The 19,007-nt window shown below is 36.1% G+C and overlaps 1 protein-coding gene across 2 annotated transcripts in view; it reads left to right on the top strand.

The window, feature by feature from the left end:
* nhsl1b (NHS-like 1b) overlaps window positions 1-19,007 on the top strand; it is a 130,643-nt gene that overhangs the window by 74,562 nt on the left and 37,074 nt on the right. The window contains exon 1 of one of the 2 annotated variants that reach the window (XM_079830989.1): window positions 4,697-6,294. The exons of the other annotated variant lie outside the window; for it this stretch is intronic. Coding sequence (XP_079687115.1) covers window positions 6,213-6,294 — 82 coding nt within the window. The 5' untranslated portion in view covers window positions 4,697-6,212. Of the gene's footprint in view, window positions 1-4,696; window positions 6,295-19,007 lie in introns of those variants that run through there. 2 annotated transcript variants of the gene reach the window in all.

The raw sequence follows: 19,007 nt of genomic DNA, 5'->3' as shown, positions 1-19,007 counted from the left end.
CATTTGTCATTTTAGGTCTCAGAAGGGTGCTCGCGAGCGCCCCCTTTGAGGTTGTTATGCACCCTCGATGCACACTGCTGCCGAGGCCGCACTGGTGGGTTAAGCAGCGGACTTCTTCCCGGCAGTCAAAGCGGCATTTCGTTGTGAAAGTGCGGACTCAGGCCCTTTCTAAAATGGCACCCTAAACCCTCACGGTCTTCCTCTGAGTTGCGTAACTCGCGATCACACTTCTGAGACCTAAAATGTCAAATGGGACACCCTGCGGTCTCGTGGACTTAACGGACACTCGCACGCCACGGCCATTGTAAGTCCACAAGACCGAAAGTGCACATGAAGTGTGCCATTTGGAACAGGGCCTTAGAGGAAGACTGTGAGGGTTTAGGGTAGGGCTGAACGATACATCGAATTTTCATCGTCATCGCGATATGAACTCGCGCGATGAACACATCGCAACAGACAGCCTGACACGATGAATAAGGGAATACATTTTATTACATGCGCCAATCTGAGTAACGTATTATGAATACTTGGATTACTTCCACATTGAATTGCATTTTATAAGTGTAGGAATGCGGCCATCAAATCCTGCTTACTAAACATATATTATAAAATATTTAGCTAACGTCAAACGGGGCCAACGGCTCTTGGGCTAGTAAATCAGCGCATAGGAGAACATTATGCGCTGATTTACTAGCCCAAGAGCCGTTGCACGTCAACTAAGCAGGAGCACCTGCTGTGGTCGGCCAAAATACTTTTTTTTTTTTTTGTATGTGAAGCTGTTTACGTGAATATTATGACACGAGTGAAGCACAAAGTTTTATATACAAAATAAATAATAGGTTCGCAGTTAAATGTTACATCACAGCCATGGAAACATAGGCCTATGGATTCATGCCGATCGAGGCTTTATGTGGTGAGCCAAATTTAAGTTTGCTTGCGTTTTGCTATATCTGGTCACACGATTTTCCCCGAATTTAACAATAGTCTTACTCCATTTTATTCTACTGGACATGGAATCTCTTATTTATTTTCCCAAATCCTCATTTACGTCTCTGACAGGGGATTAAACATTTCTTCCTTGTTTGATGTATTTAGGAGTAGGCTATTCGCATCATTTACTGGTAAAGTAGAAAAGGTAGGACAGATACATTTTACTTCAAACTTTACTTTATGTAACACAGTTTGTGCTGCTATTAGACTTGGTTTTGTGAGATTTTTTGTATAGCGCATTTCATACACGCAGGAGATTTTTAGTTTCGCTTTCTCTCACAGCGCATAATCAAACAAAGCCGTTCTTGACCCTGTGGAAGATAATTTCGTTCTTCACATTTTACTACAAGTAGCCTATCAGTTTTGGAACATCAGAAGAAAACATGAAGATATTAGAAAACGATGTTTCTTTCCTGCTCGTGTCATCCCTTTCAGCGCAAAGGCATAGCCTATGACGCACGTCTGTGGGGAAATATAAACGATTTTTTTCTTTAACTAATATTTAACTTATATTATTTATATTTCGATTATTTACAGATATTTATTTAAATGTTTTACAGGCTGTAGTAGGCTATGTTTCACTGACGGAAGTAGGCCTACTAAAATAAACACGCATGCTTGAGCCTTATAATTTTTATTTTCAAAATGTAGGCTATTTAATTAATATATATATATATATATATATATATATATATATATATATATATATATATATATATATATATATATATATATATATATATATATATATATATATATATATATATACACACCTCAATCTCAATTAAATAGCCTACATTTTGAAAATAAAAAATATAAACGAATAATATATTTAACGAATATATAACGAATTTATATATATAATATAGGCTAAAAATATATATTGGCCTAGGCGTGCGTGCGTGTGTATCCGCCACCGCGCCACTGCACAGTTGCACTGCCGTGTTATATTTCGTTCTCCATTCTCTTTTTTTCTTTAATATGAAATGCTGTTTGAATACATGTATTCCGTTACTGCCAACACTGAACACGACCTATTAAAGCACTAAGACATGGGAACAGTAGGGTATAGCTATATTCACATTTGAATATTTATCGCAAGTCATATCGTCATCGCAATATTAAACAATGTTATCGCACATCGCAGCTTTTCCTCATATCGTGCAGCCCTAGTTTAGGGTGCCATTTGGGACAGGGCCTGTGAGTGTGTGCGAGTCTTTGAACGATTCATTAAAGATCCGGCTCGTAAGAGTCACTAGGTATGTATGTTCGACTTGATAGGGGCTGCGCAGCGCCACTTCAAGTTGAATACTTTTTCAACTATTTTTGTGAATCGGATTACGTTGGTCATGTTGTGTGTTTGTTTGGTGCGCATGTGTTTCTTGACATCATTTTGTGGTACGCAATCTTTTTATCTTCTAACGTTCGTTTTGAGTGCAAACTCATTTACAACTTAGTAAAAATATGTTTTATTGCGATTCAGTCGGCGATTCAGCAGTGGAGGAAACGCTGACATAACTGCCATAGAAATGACAACTAGAACATTTCTTCAGGTGTATCAACCTGAAGAAACATCACACAAGCCTTTTATCTGTCGAACTAAGATTATTAATTTGATTATGTGAATGTCACTCATTTATTAATAAAAGATGCCTTTGATGACTGCATTGGACTTCTACAGAATTTAAATCTAACTCTTTTTTCTTTCTCTCTCTGTTCTTTATGTGCTGTTTGTGATGTGCTGCTCTTTGTGACACTCAGGTAAGTGAACTTCAGTCTCTTATAATCATGAGTCTTAGACTAAATGACAGTAATTCTTACTCAAATAAGTTGTTTAATACTCCTTCAAATACGTTTTTTTTTTTTTCTGCAATGGCATTGGTAACTGAAAACTTTTACATTTGTGTGATGGCACGCCACTAGGTGTCAGTATTAAGCATTTACCCATTTGGCAAATGATTTTATCTAAAGCAGGAGTTTTCAAACTGGCAGGGGTCCTCCAGATGGTTCTAAGGGGTCCCCAGAAAAGTTCAGAGAATTAAAAGACAAAGCAAAAATGGATAAAGTCTACCAAACATTCTAGCTGTTTAATTTCTAAATGTTTCTCTCCTTTCTTGCCGTATATATACTTTCCAGAATTGTATATGTTTGCTTTGTATCTTTCTAGTGAGTTTTTCTCACTATAGTCCCCTTTATCTTGCTCACTGGGTTGTAAAGCAGTATTCTTAACGCAGTACGTATGCTCCTTACATACATTTATTGTGAAAGTTACTTATATAAATAATTTTTAATTGAAAATGTTCTTCTTCATTCTAACAGTTTGAATGTTTTTTCATACATAAAAATATATAGATTAGGAAGGGGGTCCCTCATAAAAGATTCATCATATTTGGGGGTCCTGAAGTTTGAAAACCCCTGATCTAAAGCAATAGATGCATTTTAGATGTTCCTTTTTATCTTTTGTTTAGGAAGATAAATAAGAGCCAGCTAAACATACAGCAAGATTATTTTGTAATTGTGCTCCTTCCTCAGCCCACTTTTGCTCTTCACGTACTATTGGAATTATCATAAAATAACTTGCAGACTTGAACCGCCCCTCAAAATGTAATTAGGAATTTTGGAAATAATTTTGATAACTAAATATCCGAGTTGGGTTGACTCATTACCTTTTAATATGGTGCAAAAATTGCTGTTTCGTCATAAAACATTTGTTTTGTAATAATTGTACATTTCTTCTCTTAAAAAAAGTTTTTGTTAGCTTGTTGCATTATTGTAGACTAGCTGGTTTCTTTTTAAATGTGGCATACTCTTAAATACAACCCACCTGACTTTATTCAGTAGTGTTGCAGTGTTAATCTCAGTATAACATGTTTTGATAATGTTGATCCAGTCTTTTACACTAAGGTGTATCCTGTGGGCTACTGGCACACACCAATACAAAGATTCATAGAGCATGTAATTGAATAAGGTACCAAAATATGACATGCATGCATGAAGATCATGACAGTGACATGACATTTATTTATTTATGGCCTGTTACAGTTCCACAGAAACACATACAAACAGTTCATTCATGCCTGTAGGACTTATTTGAACTGTTTGGGCTTTTAGTGAGCATTGATTTTTCCTCTTGCCAAAGTACTCTGTTGTTGTCACCTACCAAGATAATGTGGTTTAGATCACTGTCAGGGTTTGTCACTATTTAGCTCATTAGCAGATTTCACCATTAGTCTTTGTACTGCTAATTCTTAGCATTGGAGAGGAGCTTCAACTAAACCTTGTGTATACATTTAATTCTAAATGCAATTGAACATTCTTTTTTTTTTTTTTCTTCGTTTTATCCGAAAGAGACTCCCATCAGTTGTCTCTGTCCCAAACCATGTTAGCTTTGTTTTGTTTTGTTTTATCTGTTCTGTGTCTAGGTCATTCTGACTCTTCCATTGGAAATCAATGAACCCTTATTGGTACCATTTCAGTGCTCAATAATTTGCTTTGAGTCCACCTGATGCCGTTTCCTTTTGGCCCCTCTGCTCTTCTTAATGATGATAGTGATAGATACCTTATAATGTCCAGAATCTAAGCTACATCCATCCATAAATGTTGATATAAGCTGATTGTGGTACATGCACATAGGCATGTAAGCACATAGCTTAGAGCAGCGAAAGATCTCCATAAAACCACATGTATTTGGCACACAATCGCAAACAAACAGGACTGTCTGTGAAGGGGGTTGATGCTGAAATGGCTAGCCGGGACAGCTGTTAAGCTGTTGCTGGGTTTGATAACACAGCAACACAGTGTTATGAGGGATTAAGTGATTGTGGTCCATCAGAGCACAGTTCAAAAAGGGGGTAAGCCTCTGTCCTGGGACTGCTGACTGTCCGAAAACATTGACAAATGAACACGCCATGCTTGTGTGAGTGTGTGTAACTGAAACTGCGCTCTAGAGTGTTTGTATTTGCTTTTAACAGGACATAAATAATTATTGTGCAAGCTAAATTGTGTCCCAAACTTTTCTCTCTAATGACCTCATAAGGACGGTAAAATGTCTATTGGATACATGCTTAAAAAGTAGTATGACCTATAGGTCATCTGGGTATCTTTTTGCATACTGTTCTATGAATACTGCTGGGGCTGGGTTGACAGTATTTCTCATTTGAATGATCTGATATCAATTCTAAAACCCCAAGATGGATCTTTTAGTCTGTGCTGTTAATCTGTTGATGCGTGAATAAAGCTTCACTAAACATTATTACAACTCCCATCCAATAATAGTGATTCTAATCATGCTTCTGATAAGAAAAAAAGTCTCATCTTTCATAGTCTAATGTCACTTTGGTATTCTTCAATGTAGCGTGACAGACCACAATCAGTTCAAGCAACGTGAAGCGCATGTAAACCGATCAATCATCTCTTCCTCTTTACTAGTTATAATAACACAAAAAAACATGAACCTCAGAAGGGATGGTGAAAGAAACTTGCTGAACAATTTACTTAAATGTTTCATGTAATCGCTCAGTGTTTCAACTGCGAAAAGATGTCAATAAAAAAGCTTGTAAACAAGTGTGTCATGTAACATTATATTTACCTCAGGAAAGCCATTCAAAGAGCAGCTTGCTAAAAAAAAAAAACAGCCAGCATTTAAATGTTTATATTTCAACAATAAATTGGAGTAGAAACTTAATGTATCATTTTAAGAAGTTGATATTAAAACTGCCTTATGTACAATTTAAATGTTTGTATACAACTTGATTCGACAGTGTATTATAAAAAAAAAGAGCAATTGAATTTAGTAGTTTGGACTTTGTTGTTAATTGTAACCTTTAATATGATAGTAATTTATTTAAAACAAATCGGATCCATAGCTTGTGAATCCGAATCAACTGGATTTGTGATATCTGTGTCAATACCTCATCCTAAATAGTGCATTTGCAGACATAGTACTCATTTGACTGCTTTTCACATATTATCGTCGGGGCACATGTTCAGATGTGGCGCAACAGTTGCGGTTAGTTTTTTTAAACAACAATGTGCCCAAATGTGTTCGTGCATGTCTAGAACGAGAACAAGGCAAAGGGAGAGAGATAAACAAGGAAGAGATGACGGGAAAGGGGGAGTGTTTGTGGTGTGAGACCGAGCGAGCTGGAGAGAGAATGACAGAGAGGGAGTGTCAGTGAGTTTGCATATGTTCCCCGTGAGCAGGCCTGCGTGTGTATCTGGATATGGGCTCGCTCGCGGGTGTGGGATTGACATCTCCAGGAATCTCTAATGGACATAGAGCCAGAGCCATGTCATGCCTAGAAGGTGGGACGTTTGTATGTGTGTCTGTATGCATGCTGTCTTTTGTTGTATGTGTCCACGTGTGTGTGTGTGTGTGTGTGTGTGTGTGTGTGTGTGTGTGTGTGTGTGTGTGTGTGTGTGTGTGTGTTTGAGAGAGAAGACTGACAGTAGGGGAATCTTTTCTTGATGTTAAAGAGGAAGGAGGGTCTTTGTGGTTGGAAAAATCTCTTCTTGCTTTGGGATTTCCTCTATTTCTGTTTCCTTTGTTTGTCCCTTTTCCTTTCCTTTTTCTGTAACAATTTGCCCCTTTTTATTTTCATGTTGATACATATTGCAGTATATTATAGAATTGAATTACATGTTGTTTATGGTTTTGTTGTTTGCTGGAGTGGATGAATCTGTGTGAATGAATATGCTTCAAATTTGAAAAAAAGTTGTGTGCTAGTCAGCTGTTGAAGGCACAGTTGCTGCAGACATGTGTCGTGGCATAGTGCAGGCCCATGTGCAGTGGACATCAACAGTGTGTTCGCCCAGATACCTCACTGGCACTCTTTTTGCTTTTTCTTTCTCCCTCTCTATGATATTTTCAGTACTGAAGTTAAATGTACATTTTTTTTAAAGCAGTAGTAGATCGTTTTTTGGCAAACTACCCTTTTGAATTGCCGCGTCTGCTGTCACCTAAAACAAAAACAAATCGAGGAATACTTTTGTATGTTATTATTAATTAAATTAAGCTTTTTCAAATCAAATAATTAGTTTGAATTTTTTTTTATTTTTATTAATTTAGTCATGACCACTAGATTAAAAGGATTAAGCATATATCAAAATATTTGTAATTATTAAGTAGAGGGATATATATCAGACTGCAACTCAATTATAATTTTTACCTTTTTAAATTATTATTTATTTATTTATTTTTACATTTGATCAACCATTGGATAATATTGATGTTTTTTCAAAATGTTTTTCTGGCATGCAACAATAAATAGATTTCTGAACTCCTTCACCTAGATGTTGCCCTACTTCTGCAGACTTTTAACGATGAGTGAATGTTCAGCTGGAAGAGCAGATCAAGCAGTAAATCTGCCTTATTAGAGAAAGACACATTATTTATTGCATAAGCTTTGATTTGACCAAGATGCTGCCTCCATGCCAATGTACTGGATTTCTTTTTTTCTTTTCTTTTTTGAAGTTTGAAGTGGTCCGACGAGATTAATTTACTAAATTGATTTTTGGCTTTCTATTTTACTGCAAAATGAAGGAACAGAAATCTGATTTGGAAATGTACATTTCTGATCTAAGCCAGTTAAACCAGATGTAGTGCTCATACTGATGATGCGTCTATGAGGATGCGTGTGTAGAGAGTTTATTTGTTTAACAGGGGTGAACTTCAGCCATGTGTGTGAGTTGCACATTGTTTAGATATACAAATGAGACGCTGTAGCTATGCATGGAAGACCTACATAGCCTATATATAAACTAGTGCTAAGACATGGAAGGCAATTATAGCAGCCATGTGCAGCAAAACAACTTTATAAACAGTCACATGCACTTAGAATATTGCAAAAGAATATTTAACACGTTTCTTGTTTTATTTGGATGTTTCAGTTTCGATTTAGTTTTAAGTATTCATTTAAAATTTTTAATTCCTTTTTTATTAGTAGTGTTTTGTTTGTATCTCTTGCTAATGACGAGTTTTATTTATTTTTCTATTAAATTGTCCATCTGCCTATGATGACAGGGAACCTTATCAGATGTGTATTTGTAGGCTTCTTGTCTAATCGGGTGGTTCTGTTTGATTAAATACAATAGTACTCTCAAAATCAGGCTTTGGAAAATTGACGTTTTCATTCAGAATTTTGTTCACATTTATAGTATCAGTTTAGTTTTTGTTCTTTTGTAAACTCGTGTTTTTATTTTTATTTTAGTTAAAATAGTTTCTTCATTATATTTTAGTTCATATTTCATATTTTGTATTATTTATTGTTCTTATTTTACATTCTTTAAAATTGTATTTTTCAATAATATTAATTAGATCTTCCTATATAAGAACATTAAAAAAGGTTGCCGAACTAAAACACTGAGTTGCAATGTGTTGTTGTTGTTGTTTTCTTGGCAACTTCTTGTTAACCTTGATTCTGTTTTAGTTGCTACCCTCCATGACCTCCTCGATCCTGTTATACTACACACACCTGTGCTTCTGGTAAATGAGAGGTTGACGCCTACTTTGACCCCCATGAGGAGTTCTCACGCTTACTCTCTGCCACATTCCTTGCTGGTCATTTTACAGCATTCTGAGTACTGGCATATAAAAGTGCTATGTTACTTCAGACGCCACATGACAGTCAAATACTTCTCCAGTATCACATGGGTTCTGAAGAACGTCTGATGTTTTCTTTGGATTTCTGTAGATCTCAAGCTTTTGTTGTGACAGAAAGAGGAATGAGGGTGGGGTATGTGGGATATTAGGCTAAGTTTTGCAATATGGTGTGTATATTAATACTTGAATGGTTCACCCGGTTGTTCTTGTCCAACCGAAATGCAGTTTATTATCCCATTCACAGCTAGAGGGCGCTGTTTCTCTCTTTGTAAACAGTCCTGTTCACTAAACTGTGATTGCCAGAGCTACGCAATTTGCCATCTCAGCAGGTTAGCAGCACCCAACACAATTCACTTTAATCAGATTGTATTTAGATTAGCACACGTGATTAAACGCTCATATCAAACAACACTCATAGTATAGCAGTGAACTCAATCACTTTTGAATCTGATAGTACAGAAAGTATGATTAGAGTTTTTCTTGGCCAGGTTTTCTGCTGAGTCTCTTACTGGGAATGTAACTTGAATAAGGAAATTGCTGTTTTTTGTTTTTTTAAAGGGAATTATTTATTTTTAAATTTAAAGTTATGCTTCTGTTTTAAGAGAGAATATCGCTTTGGTAAGGATCTTGTGGTTTAATGTGCAATTTCGACTTTTAGAACTAAATCTGGAATGTAATTCAGTGGACCGCTAGCTCTGTGTTTGACGTTTACCTTAAAGCCAATAGACATCAACCTGTTTCTGTGTTGGCAAAGGTGCTTGTTCTTTCGCATTTAGGAGTAATTACCTGTAACATGAGGGCATCTGTGTGACTGTGTGTGTCTGTCTGATAATCTGGGTTAAGAGATTAACCCAAGATGAGCAAGAGGAGCCAAACACACTGACCAAAACGCTGGTCATCAAAGAGGATGATGGGTCGCCCTTATTTGCATCCAGAGAGGTGGAGAGATCAGCAATAACTTCACAATTGGGGTCTCTCGCAGAACCCAATACCAGATCCCCAAAAACTGTCTGAACACATGATGTTTTATAGTTTATTCATGATTCACCGGCATTGCTTGAAACATCAGTTCTCCAATATCTGAAATGTTCTAAACTGTGAGTTAATGTATCGTAGAGAGCTTTTTTTTTTTGCTTGTTTTAATATTTAATTTGAATATTGTTTTATTATTTTATATTGTATTATATATTATTTTTAATATATCATTTTCATAAGTAACACTTTACAGTTAGGTTCCATTTGCACTAGTTAAACACTAGTTAAACACTAGTTAACCACGTTACTTATTACTAATACATCAATAAAACCAAATATTTTATATCAAAATTATTGAATAATCAGAGCAAACATGAACTGACAATGAACAATTGTATTTTTATTAACTAATGTTCACAAAGATTAATGTATCACTCATTGTTAGTTAATGCATTAACCAATGGGACTTTATTGGAAAGTGTTCCCTTAATATTTACTAAGCAGTTCTATATAAGAACATTAAAAATTTTGCAAAAATAAAATACATATATTTTCTTTTTGTTAACCTTGATACAGTTTTAATTATGACCCTCTAACATTTGAAACTTTCTAAATTGTGAGTTCCTTTTTTTTTTCGCTCTCTTGTTTTGGATATGCAACCCTGTGTGTAATCTGACACTCTGCCGATTGCGGCTTTTGTTTGCGCAAATCAATTCAATTCAAGCAGCTTCATTCAAGCAGACTAAAAGAAAAGAGTGTGGAGAGGAGGAGAGGGGTTTGTCTTCAGGAGATCGACCGAGTGTCCCTCATGTGCTGCAAAGAACAAGCCCCGCCCACTGCCTCCCTCCCCCTCCCAGGATTGAAGTGCAGGAGGGCAGGGGACAGATCTGATATTGGCGGATGAAGGGATTGGGTGAGAGGGAGGGGGTCAAATCTAGGACCGCCCCTAGTACAACTCCGGGCCTGAGGATCCTTCAGCATGCTGACATAGGCTCAGCACCTCTCTATCGTGCATGTAGTGGACTGCTGCTTCCAAGAGCGGGATGCCAACCTTTGCACCTGCAAGATGGGCAACACTCCACCCTCACAGCTCCAGTCTCCGGCCCTGGATCCTGCCCAGACCCCCAGCACCAGGAGCGAGTGTGGCATCAGACGCAGACTGCTGGCCTCAAAGGTCCATCAGAGACCCGAATCACTGTGGACCCCTAAACCAATGCTAAGAGCGGAGGGTAAAGGATCACAAGGGGACACACTTCCACGCTCTCAGTCCTGTTGCCAGAGGAACTCTGTATCTTGCTTTCCCAGTGAGTATTAGGCAATGTTTGTATGATTTTGAATGTTGTAATAGGTTGGTTAGTGTCACTATAGAGAATTCAGTAGCTAGTTTAGTTTGATATGAATGGACACGTCCAAATAACAGTCAAATGACAACTTGACACCACTAAATATGAATTGAAAAGGTTATTTAAAGAGCGCTCATCCACATCCAATCCTGTATTACTTTTTTTCTCATGTGGAACATGAAGATATTCTGAGAAATGTAGGTACAAACGGATTATGCAGCACTTTTTTTGAACTTTTAAAAGTCTTTGCAAACACCGCGTTGCTTTTAGCGGCTGTGCTTGCTTGTGTCAGAACATGCCGCGTCCGCTGTCATCATCTTTGGTGTGACTGCTTTTGTCCAAGGCGTTCAAGCCAATCGGCACACAGATTGTTCTGTCAAGACTTTGTGACCTTTGACCTTTAGAGATGTGACTGAATATCTTTGGCTTGACCCCTCGGGGCCCCTTCTCTTCCTGTCCTTAATAAGGTTAGCTTCATTCACTCAGTATCGCGCAGAAGGCCATTTATTGATCTTTCATAGCATCACACATATGGACGGTTGGCCATTCGTGATTTACCGATATATGCGATCAATGAGCGACTCTAAAGGTTATAGTATGAAGTGTGCAGGAAAAGTCAAGTGCAAAAGGCGAGAGGCTGATGGATAGGGATGTATTTATGGTGTAACTGTTTAAGCCCATTTCCAACTGTCTTTAATCATGCATAGTGTTTAGTTGCCTAGATAGGCTCTTTAAATATGTTAGCATGTATTGATTGTCTATAATGAGTCATATCAGGTGCTCAGATACAGTAGAATGATAAGAAACAGAAGAGATCTGACCCATGGGAACTCATGACAATAGGAAACAGCTGACTGATCTTTCCTGATTCTGATGGAGGGGACAGAACTGACCCAGATACAGCGTCCCCATCACCTCACTGAGTCAATTATTATCTGATGAAACCAGTGGAGGGGACAAAACGGACCGGAGAGGTGAAGAGGGGAACAATGAATGAGTGTGAATGGGCTTCAGATTGAAGAGGGAGGAGAAGGTGTGATATAAAAGATGGGGATTCTTTATAATGCAGGTTTTAAGAAGGACAAAATAGGCTTTAAGTGAGGTTTTAGACGTACTGTTTGATGGATACTGTTTAGAGATAAATGGATATGATAGTGACTATGGAAAAAGAGTAAGAACAAACCTTGAGCCATACATATTACTTTCAAAGCAAAAAGTTATGCCTGGTTTTCTGTAGAGTGAATGATAATACATTAAATTCCCATAGACTTTCATTAAAGTCGCAATGAAACGGAAGTAGCGACAGATCTTTCCTTGATCTAAAGAAACTTTTCTTTAGAAACGTCTGATGAACGTCTTTAGAAAATAGAAATTAGGAGAATATTCGTTTCATGCAGACTTATCTTTTGACGTGGCCCATTAAGCATCCACCTAGTAACCACCCATAGGACCCTAGCAAACTATTAGTAAAGGAAGAATATAACTTTTGCACAGACAATAGTACTCATGTTTTCTTTAGACTGTTTGAATTTCATTGTTTCATATATTATTTAACAAATATATTAAAATATACATTTAATTTTAAAATATTAACTGCATTGGATGTTGTGGCGTAATGGTTTCGTCTCAAGAAATGTGCTCAGTGTCTGTAGAGTTTAGTTTTAAAGTTGACCTGGGTTGCTCGAGTGTAATTGTAGAGCCGATGGTTTCTGCCCTCTCACGCTGGTCTGAGCTAATGTATTGTGACAGCTCAAGATGCTCCATAGATAGCACACTCCTGTCATGCCCTGCTGAATTAACAGTCTTAGTATATCATTTAAGTATAAACTCACACACTCTCTCTTTCCTCTCTTGCTTCTCTTTTCCCTATTCTTTTTCTTCCTTTCCTTCTCTGAATCTTGTATTGTTCTGTGACACTTGTCATGGATGAAGTAGGGTTACAGTATTAGACGCTGAGCAGGTGTTTCACAGATCTCCGCTAAGCCGAGCTCAAGCATTGTGGCCAGTGGTTGGTCAATTCTTCTGTATCCTCTCAGGGGACTGACAGAAACTGGCAGGAGCAGACACTGAATAATGAGACATGTTTAAAGATATTCATTTCTCGAGGGAGTTGGAAATTGGAGCCAAAATGCATTGTTGGAAGAAACGATGAGAATATCATAGAAGATTGATACCCTGGAGAATCTGAGAGACTGATGTAGATAGTCAAAGCCAACTACTGTCCATAAAGTGTTATTGAGTTGGGCTGGGGGATAAAACAATGACGATAATTAGCACAATATAATTTTCCATGATACAATTACATATTGAAAACACTTACCATTTATCCGCTCGACTCAAACGGCAGCGCAAGTTTACTAGAGCCTCGTTCACGAGATCACTAAACAGCGCTGTGAAATCCAGTGAGAAGCACTTGAACTCACTTGAAGAACACGGTTGTCTTTGTGATTTAAACTAGTTTAAACCAGATAAAACAGCGCTGGCATTCTGAACAGCACTGACAAATACTAGAAACAATGCCATAAACAATCGAGTTAGAAGGCTTTTCAATCTACAAATCACCATCATTGACCATGGGTTTACTGTAGTAACACTAACTTGTCGGCCCACATTGTACATTGTCCCAGATGGCCAGTCCGCCCCTGAACTGCACCATGGTATTATGGCAGAAACATGGTATATTCATATCGAATTTTATGATATTATGTTAATGATTGAGTAATGGAAAAAATTAAGTATTTTTTAAGCTATAGCATTTATATTTATACTAAATTTATTAAGGCTACTGTTTTTCATGACAACTACCATAGAAACCATATAGTTTACCATGGTAGTGAGGTGCTATATGCGTGTGAAGTTTTACCCATGGTTATCACAATCTAAATGTATTACACTATGGATGACCAATGGTTAATTTGAATAAACCTAGAGTCCCAACTCAAACAGAATATTTAATTTTACCCTATGAGGCTGTTTCAATTTTACAGATGTTACTGTTTTTGTTTTTTGTTTTTGTTTTTGTTTTTATTAACAAAAAACAGCAAAATACAAAACTCTCGTAGGGGAAAGAGAGTATACACATACATGTAATTACAAATGTAGTCAAAATACAAAAGTTAATAACTAAACAGAAAACAACAACAGAACAAACAAAAAAAAGAAAAGAAAAAAAAAGATAGGGGCTATTTCTAAAGACAAGTCATTGTCAAAAAGGCTATTTTTTTTTCTTTTTTCCCCCTTCTTTTCCTTTTTTCCTTCTCTTGTTTTGACTTTATACACACAATTCTGACTTTATACACATAATTCTGACTTTATACACACAATTCTGACTTTATATCACACAATTCAACTCTGACTATCACACAATTCTGACTTTATATCACACAATTCTGACTTTATACACACAATTCTGACTTTATACACACAGTTCAAATCTGACTATCACACAATTCTGACTTTATACACACAATTCTGACTTTATACACACAATTCTGGCTTTATATCACACAATTCAAATCTGACTATCACACAATTCTGACTTTATACACGCAATTCTGACTTTATACACGCAATTCTGACTTTATATACACAATTCTGACTTTATACACAGTTCAAATCTGACTATCACACAATTCTGACTTTATACACACAATTCTGGCTTTATATCACACAATTCAAATCTGACTATCACACAATTCAAATCTGACTATCACACAATTCTGACTTTATATACACAATTCTGACTTTATACACAGTTCAAATCTGACTATCACACAATTCTGACTTTATACACACAATTCTGGCTTTATATCACACAATTCAAATCTGACTATCACACAATTCAAATCTGACTATCACACAATTCTGACTTTATACACGCAATTCTGACTTTATATAGATGTACACTTATACACTTATAATACACTTATAGATGTTACTGTTTTTGTTAATGAATGAACACAAATTTACATCAGCATCTCAACTCAGGCTACTGTCAAATGTGTATAGAGACAAAACACATAATATTATAAATATTGCAGTCTGCACTGCAAACTGTGCCGAAGAATATTCTACCTCAGATTTGTGAGATGTTCTCCTGTTTGGCGAGTGTTTGTCATGTTCTGACAATAAATAGTAGTTTAAAACCACAATTGTCTGGTTAACTTTCACTCAGCAGCAAAAATCTTTAAACTTGAAAGAAAGATGTGACATTTATTGTGATAATTATCGATACTGACTGATATGTAAAATGTTATTGTGTTACACAGGAACCTAGATGGAGAATCTAGGCCACCAATTCAATATTACAGTCATCATCTAGTTCCTAGAGGATGATTAATGATGGTGAATGAGTACTTGGCTTTATCCAGCATTTGTCCGGAGTTAAGCATTGTTTTAGACTCCAATCCAAGAGCATATATTGCCATCATTAACATGCTCATCCTGGCCCCAGCGGCCATCTCAGGGCAGATACAGGATGACTGACTTCCTTGATGACCATCAGACCCCTGCTTAAAGAGGCCAAAGTTATTTTGGTCTGTTACTATTGTTTGCAGAGGTCCTTGTATCCTTAATCTCAGTGAGGGATTGTGGGTAGCCTTAGCCCCTTGCTGTGAACTGTGAATACAAAAGGCTTCGTCTTTACCCTGCCTAACTAACTCTTACAGTTCGGTCCCGCAGCATGACAAAGGCACTTTGTTAATCGTCGAATCCCCTCAGGCATGCACATATAACCCCTGCTGATGGCAGGACGGGGACAAAAGAAACCTCATTGCTTATGTTACCATTCCTTAAAGACAGGTGGATTCTCTTGCTCCTTTACACTTTCCATCTCCCTGTCTTTCTGTCCCATTGCCTTTCTCTCTTTCTGTCTTCCTCCCACCCCCATCTCCTTCATCATGTTTCCCTCCCTCATTAAGAACAGGGGGTGGAGCTACTCAACTGTAAAGAAGTGTTACTCTGTGTGAGGTCAATGTCCTGTGTTTTTGGAGGAGGACTGAAAGCTGTCAATCATAGTGGAGGGCTGCCTTTGTTTTTAGATGGAGTTTCTTAATTGTTAGTGGTACTTGCATTCTTTGGGGTTACAACAAACTATAACCCCAATTATTAGATACTGTGTTGTCTATGGCCATGGATGATTCCTCACATTTTATGACTTTTTGAGGTGAGATCATACTTATGATTTTCATACATTGGACAAAAAACAGGGCAAAACGACAGGGCACCACTAACAAAAGTGCTGTAAATAGTAAATAGTGCTGTATGTAAGTTTTTCACTTTACTAAAGCATAAAAATACCATAATATGTTTTCCGATGCGTCATGCAGTCACAATACATATACGTATCACGTTTATTTAGTTTTCCCTTTTTTTTATTCAAAATATTTACAAACTTGTTAACTAAATCATGAATTATGATACATTCCGATTGTCAAATATGTGGAAGTGAATGTGTTTAGTCGTTTAAACACCTTTATAAGGATCATGTTAGTTGATATAACGTGCAATGAGTTTGCAATTCAGGATCAGTTTACATCACGTAAATCATTCAATAAATGATTGAAAAAAATCAAAACCATCAATTTTCCCCGAAATACATAGAAGTAAGTGGCAAGTGAACATGGAAGAAGAACAAACTTTAACATTTTATGCACACTGTGTATCTGATATGAATAAAACTTTTATTTAAATTATAATTGAAAGCATTTTATTGCAGCTCCCATAGATATCAGTGTATGGAATTTAAATTTAACAAACTATACATGTGTTTTTTTTATATAGGCTAGTAATTCACTTAAATGTCTATTTAAATCTCTGAAATCTCAAATAAACATTATGTGGTTGAATAGTGATATATGAATAGTGATTCATGAAATGCACTGAGCGCGTCGTCTCTGGCTCAGCGCCAGCCAAAGCGCAGAAGCACGTTTGAATTTAGCAGTGACGCAAACAAACAAACCAAAATAATAGATTTGACTTTCTTAGGCCACATGTAAAATTAGATGAATTATTAAAAAGATTATTCAAATGAATACGTATGGATGACAGTTGGTGACAGTAACAGTTCAGTTCATTCCCCTCATATTGACATGGATGTTTATAGAGCAGAGGTCACCTTTCTTTCCTTTCTTTAATTCCAAAGGGAGAGATGGACTTTTGTCTTTTTTTTAATTTTTTATAATTTGGTTACTGTGTTATTTCTGGTTCAAAAGGTAGCAAAAAAATAACACTTTAAAATCTAAAGAGTGTTCATGTGATTTTATACATTGTTGTGAAATTAATGAATGCATAATAATCGTGATAATCATGAAATCGTGATTATTTCTCAGACTATAATCGTACCAACAAAATCTATAATCGTTGCATCCCTAGCTACAGCCAGTTATTCTACTTGAAATGTGTGTTTCTTGTTGGAATGTCTATTTTTTTTTTGCCTGTTCGAAAATGTATTAATGGCATACAGGCAGTGCGTTATAATGTAGTATAGTTATATTTGTAAATATATTTGTGTATATTTGCCAATTTTTTGGTCATGGTCATGTATAACTACTTTAGAGCAACAAAAAAACCCAGTAAAAATGAAATGTGGTTTTCCCACTGTACAGGGTGTTGTATATATTTGCATTGTGTATATATATATATATATATATATATATATATATATATATATATATATATATATATATATATATATATATATATATATATATATATATATATATATATATATATATATATATATATATATATATATATATGTATATATATATATATATATATATGTATATATGTATATATATATATATATATATATATATATGTATATATGTATGTATATATATATATATATATATATATATATATATATATATATATATATATATATATATATATATATATATATATATATATATATATATATATATATATATATATGTATGTATAGTATGTCTCACAAAAAGTAGATTCAAATCTAATATTGAGCAATATATTGTTTATCTGCTTTAACATATATATGTAGTTAGTTAAAGCAGATAAACTGTGTGTGTGTGTAGGGCAGGCTCTTTTGCTTTAACAACCATCTTCAAAAACCCTACGAACATCCAGAACGCCCTAGCTACTGCATAGCAACGCCCTAGCAACCACTCACACACGTGGTTGCTTCAATATGTCAGTTCAATTGTGAATGAATCTTAAATCTAAATGTTTTTGTGGTCTATTCATCACAATCCAGGCACATGCACTGCATCTGTAATGGGTCCTAATTTAACTTTTTAGAGCATCTTCATGTGACTCTTTGTATTGTGTGTTGGTTGAGGGTGACAGGAGGTCACTACTGTCATGTTGAGACTGGAATGTAATGGTAAATGATAGATATGTCGTTACCTGTGTGTGTGTGTGTGTGTGTGTGTGTGTGTGTGTGTGTGTGTGTGTGTGTGTGTGTGTGTGTGTGTGTGTGTGTGTGTGTGTGTGTGTGTGTGTGTGTGTGTGTGTGTGTGTGTGTGTGTGTGTGTGTGTGTGTGTGTGTGTGTGTGTGTGTGTGTGTGTTTGTGTGAGAGTTTTAAAAATGGCTCACTTCTGCTCTGCATAAACTTCTGTCTCATCAGTGTCTCTCCATCATGATAAGACTGGGTCTAATTGAGTCTTTCGGGCTTGTTTGGTTTGGTTTAGGTACTAACTGGGCCTGCTGTTCCATCATGGCAGCTGTAATTAGGTTTTGTTTGGCGGATTAATCGCTTTAGGGGATTGAGGGTTAAGACTATTTTTATTTAGTGCTGGACATCAGGTGTTTGCGGAGTAGAAAGAGGGAGAAGAGACAAATAATGGATTTGGAGTTGAAGTGATTTCCAGGGATAGAAAAATTGGAATTAATAAAATCTTAAGTGATTGGAAAATCATTGATCAAAATGTGTGGCCGGGACTATTATCTTATGTTTATAGATGACGTTTTTATGCCTCGCAAACCTAAACATCATTGTTAATTCAAAATCATTGTGTTAAAATTGTGAGACTGATTTGTGACCATATTAAAAAGATCTGTTTGATCTGGTTGAAAAATATTTTTAAAAATCTGTAATGTTTTGCAGCATACATTTTTT

Source organism: Gobio gobio, assembly GCF_949357685.1.
Source record: "Gobio gobio genome assembly, chromosome: 12".
NCBI classification, from domain to species: Eukaryota; Metazoa; Chordata; class Actinopteri; order Cypriniformes; family Gobionidae; genus Gobio; species Gobio gobio.
Note: the sequence above shows the minus strand (reverse complement) of the source record. Positions and strands in the feature narration are given on the sequence as shown.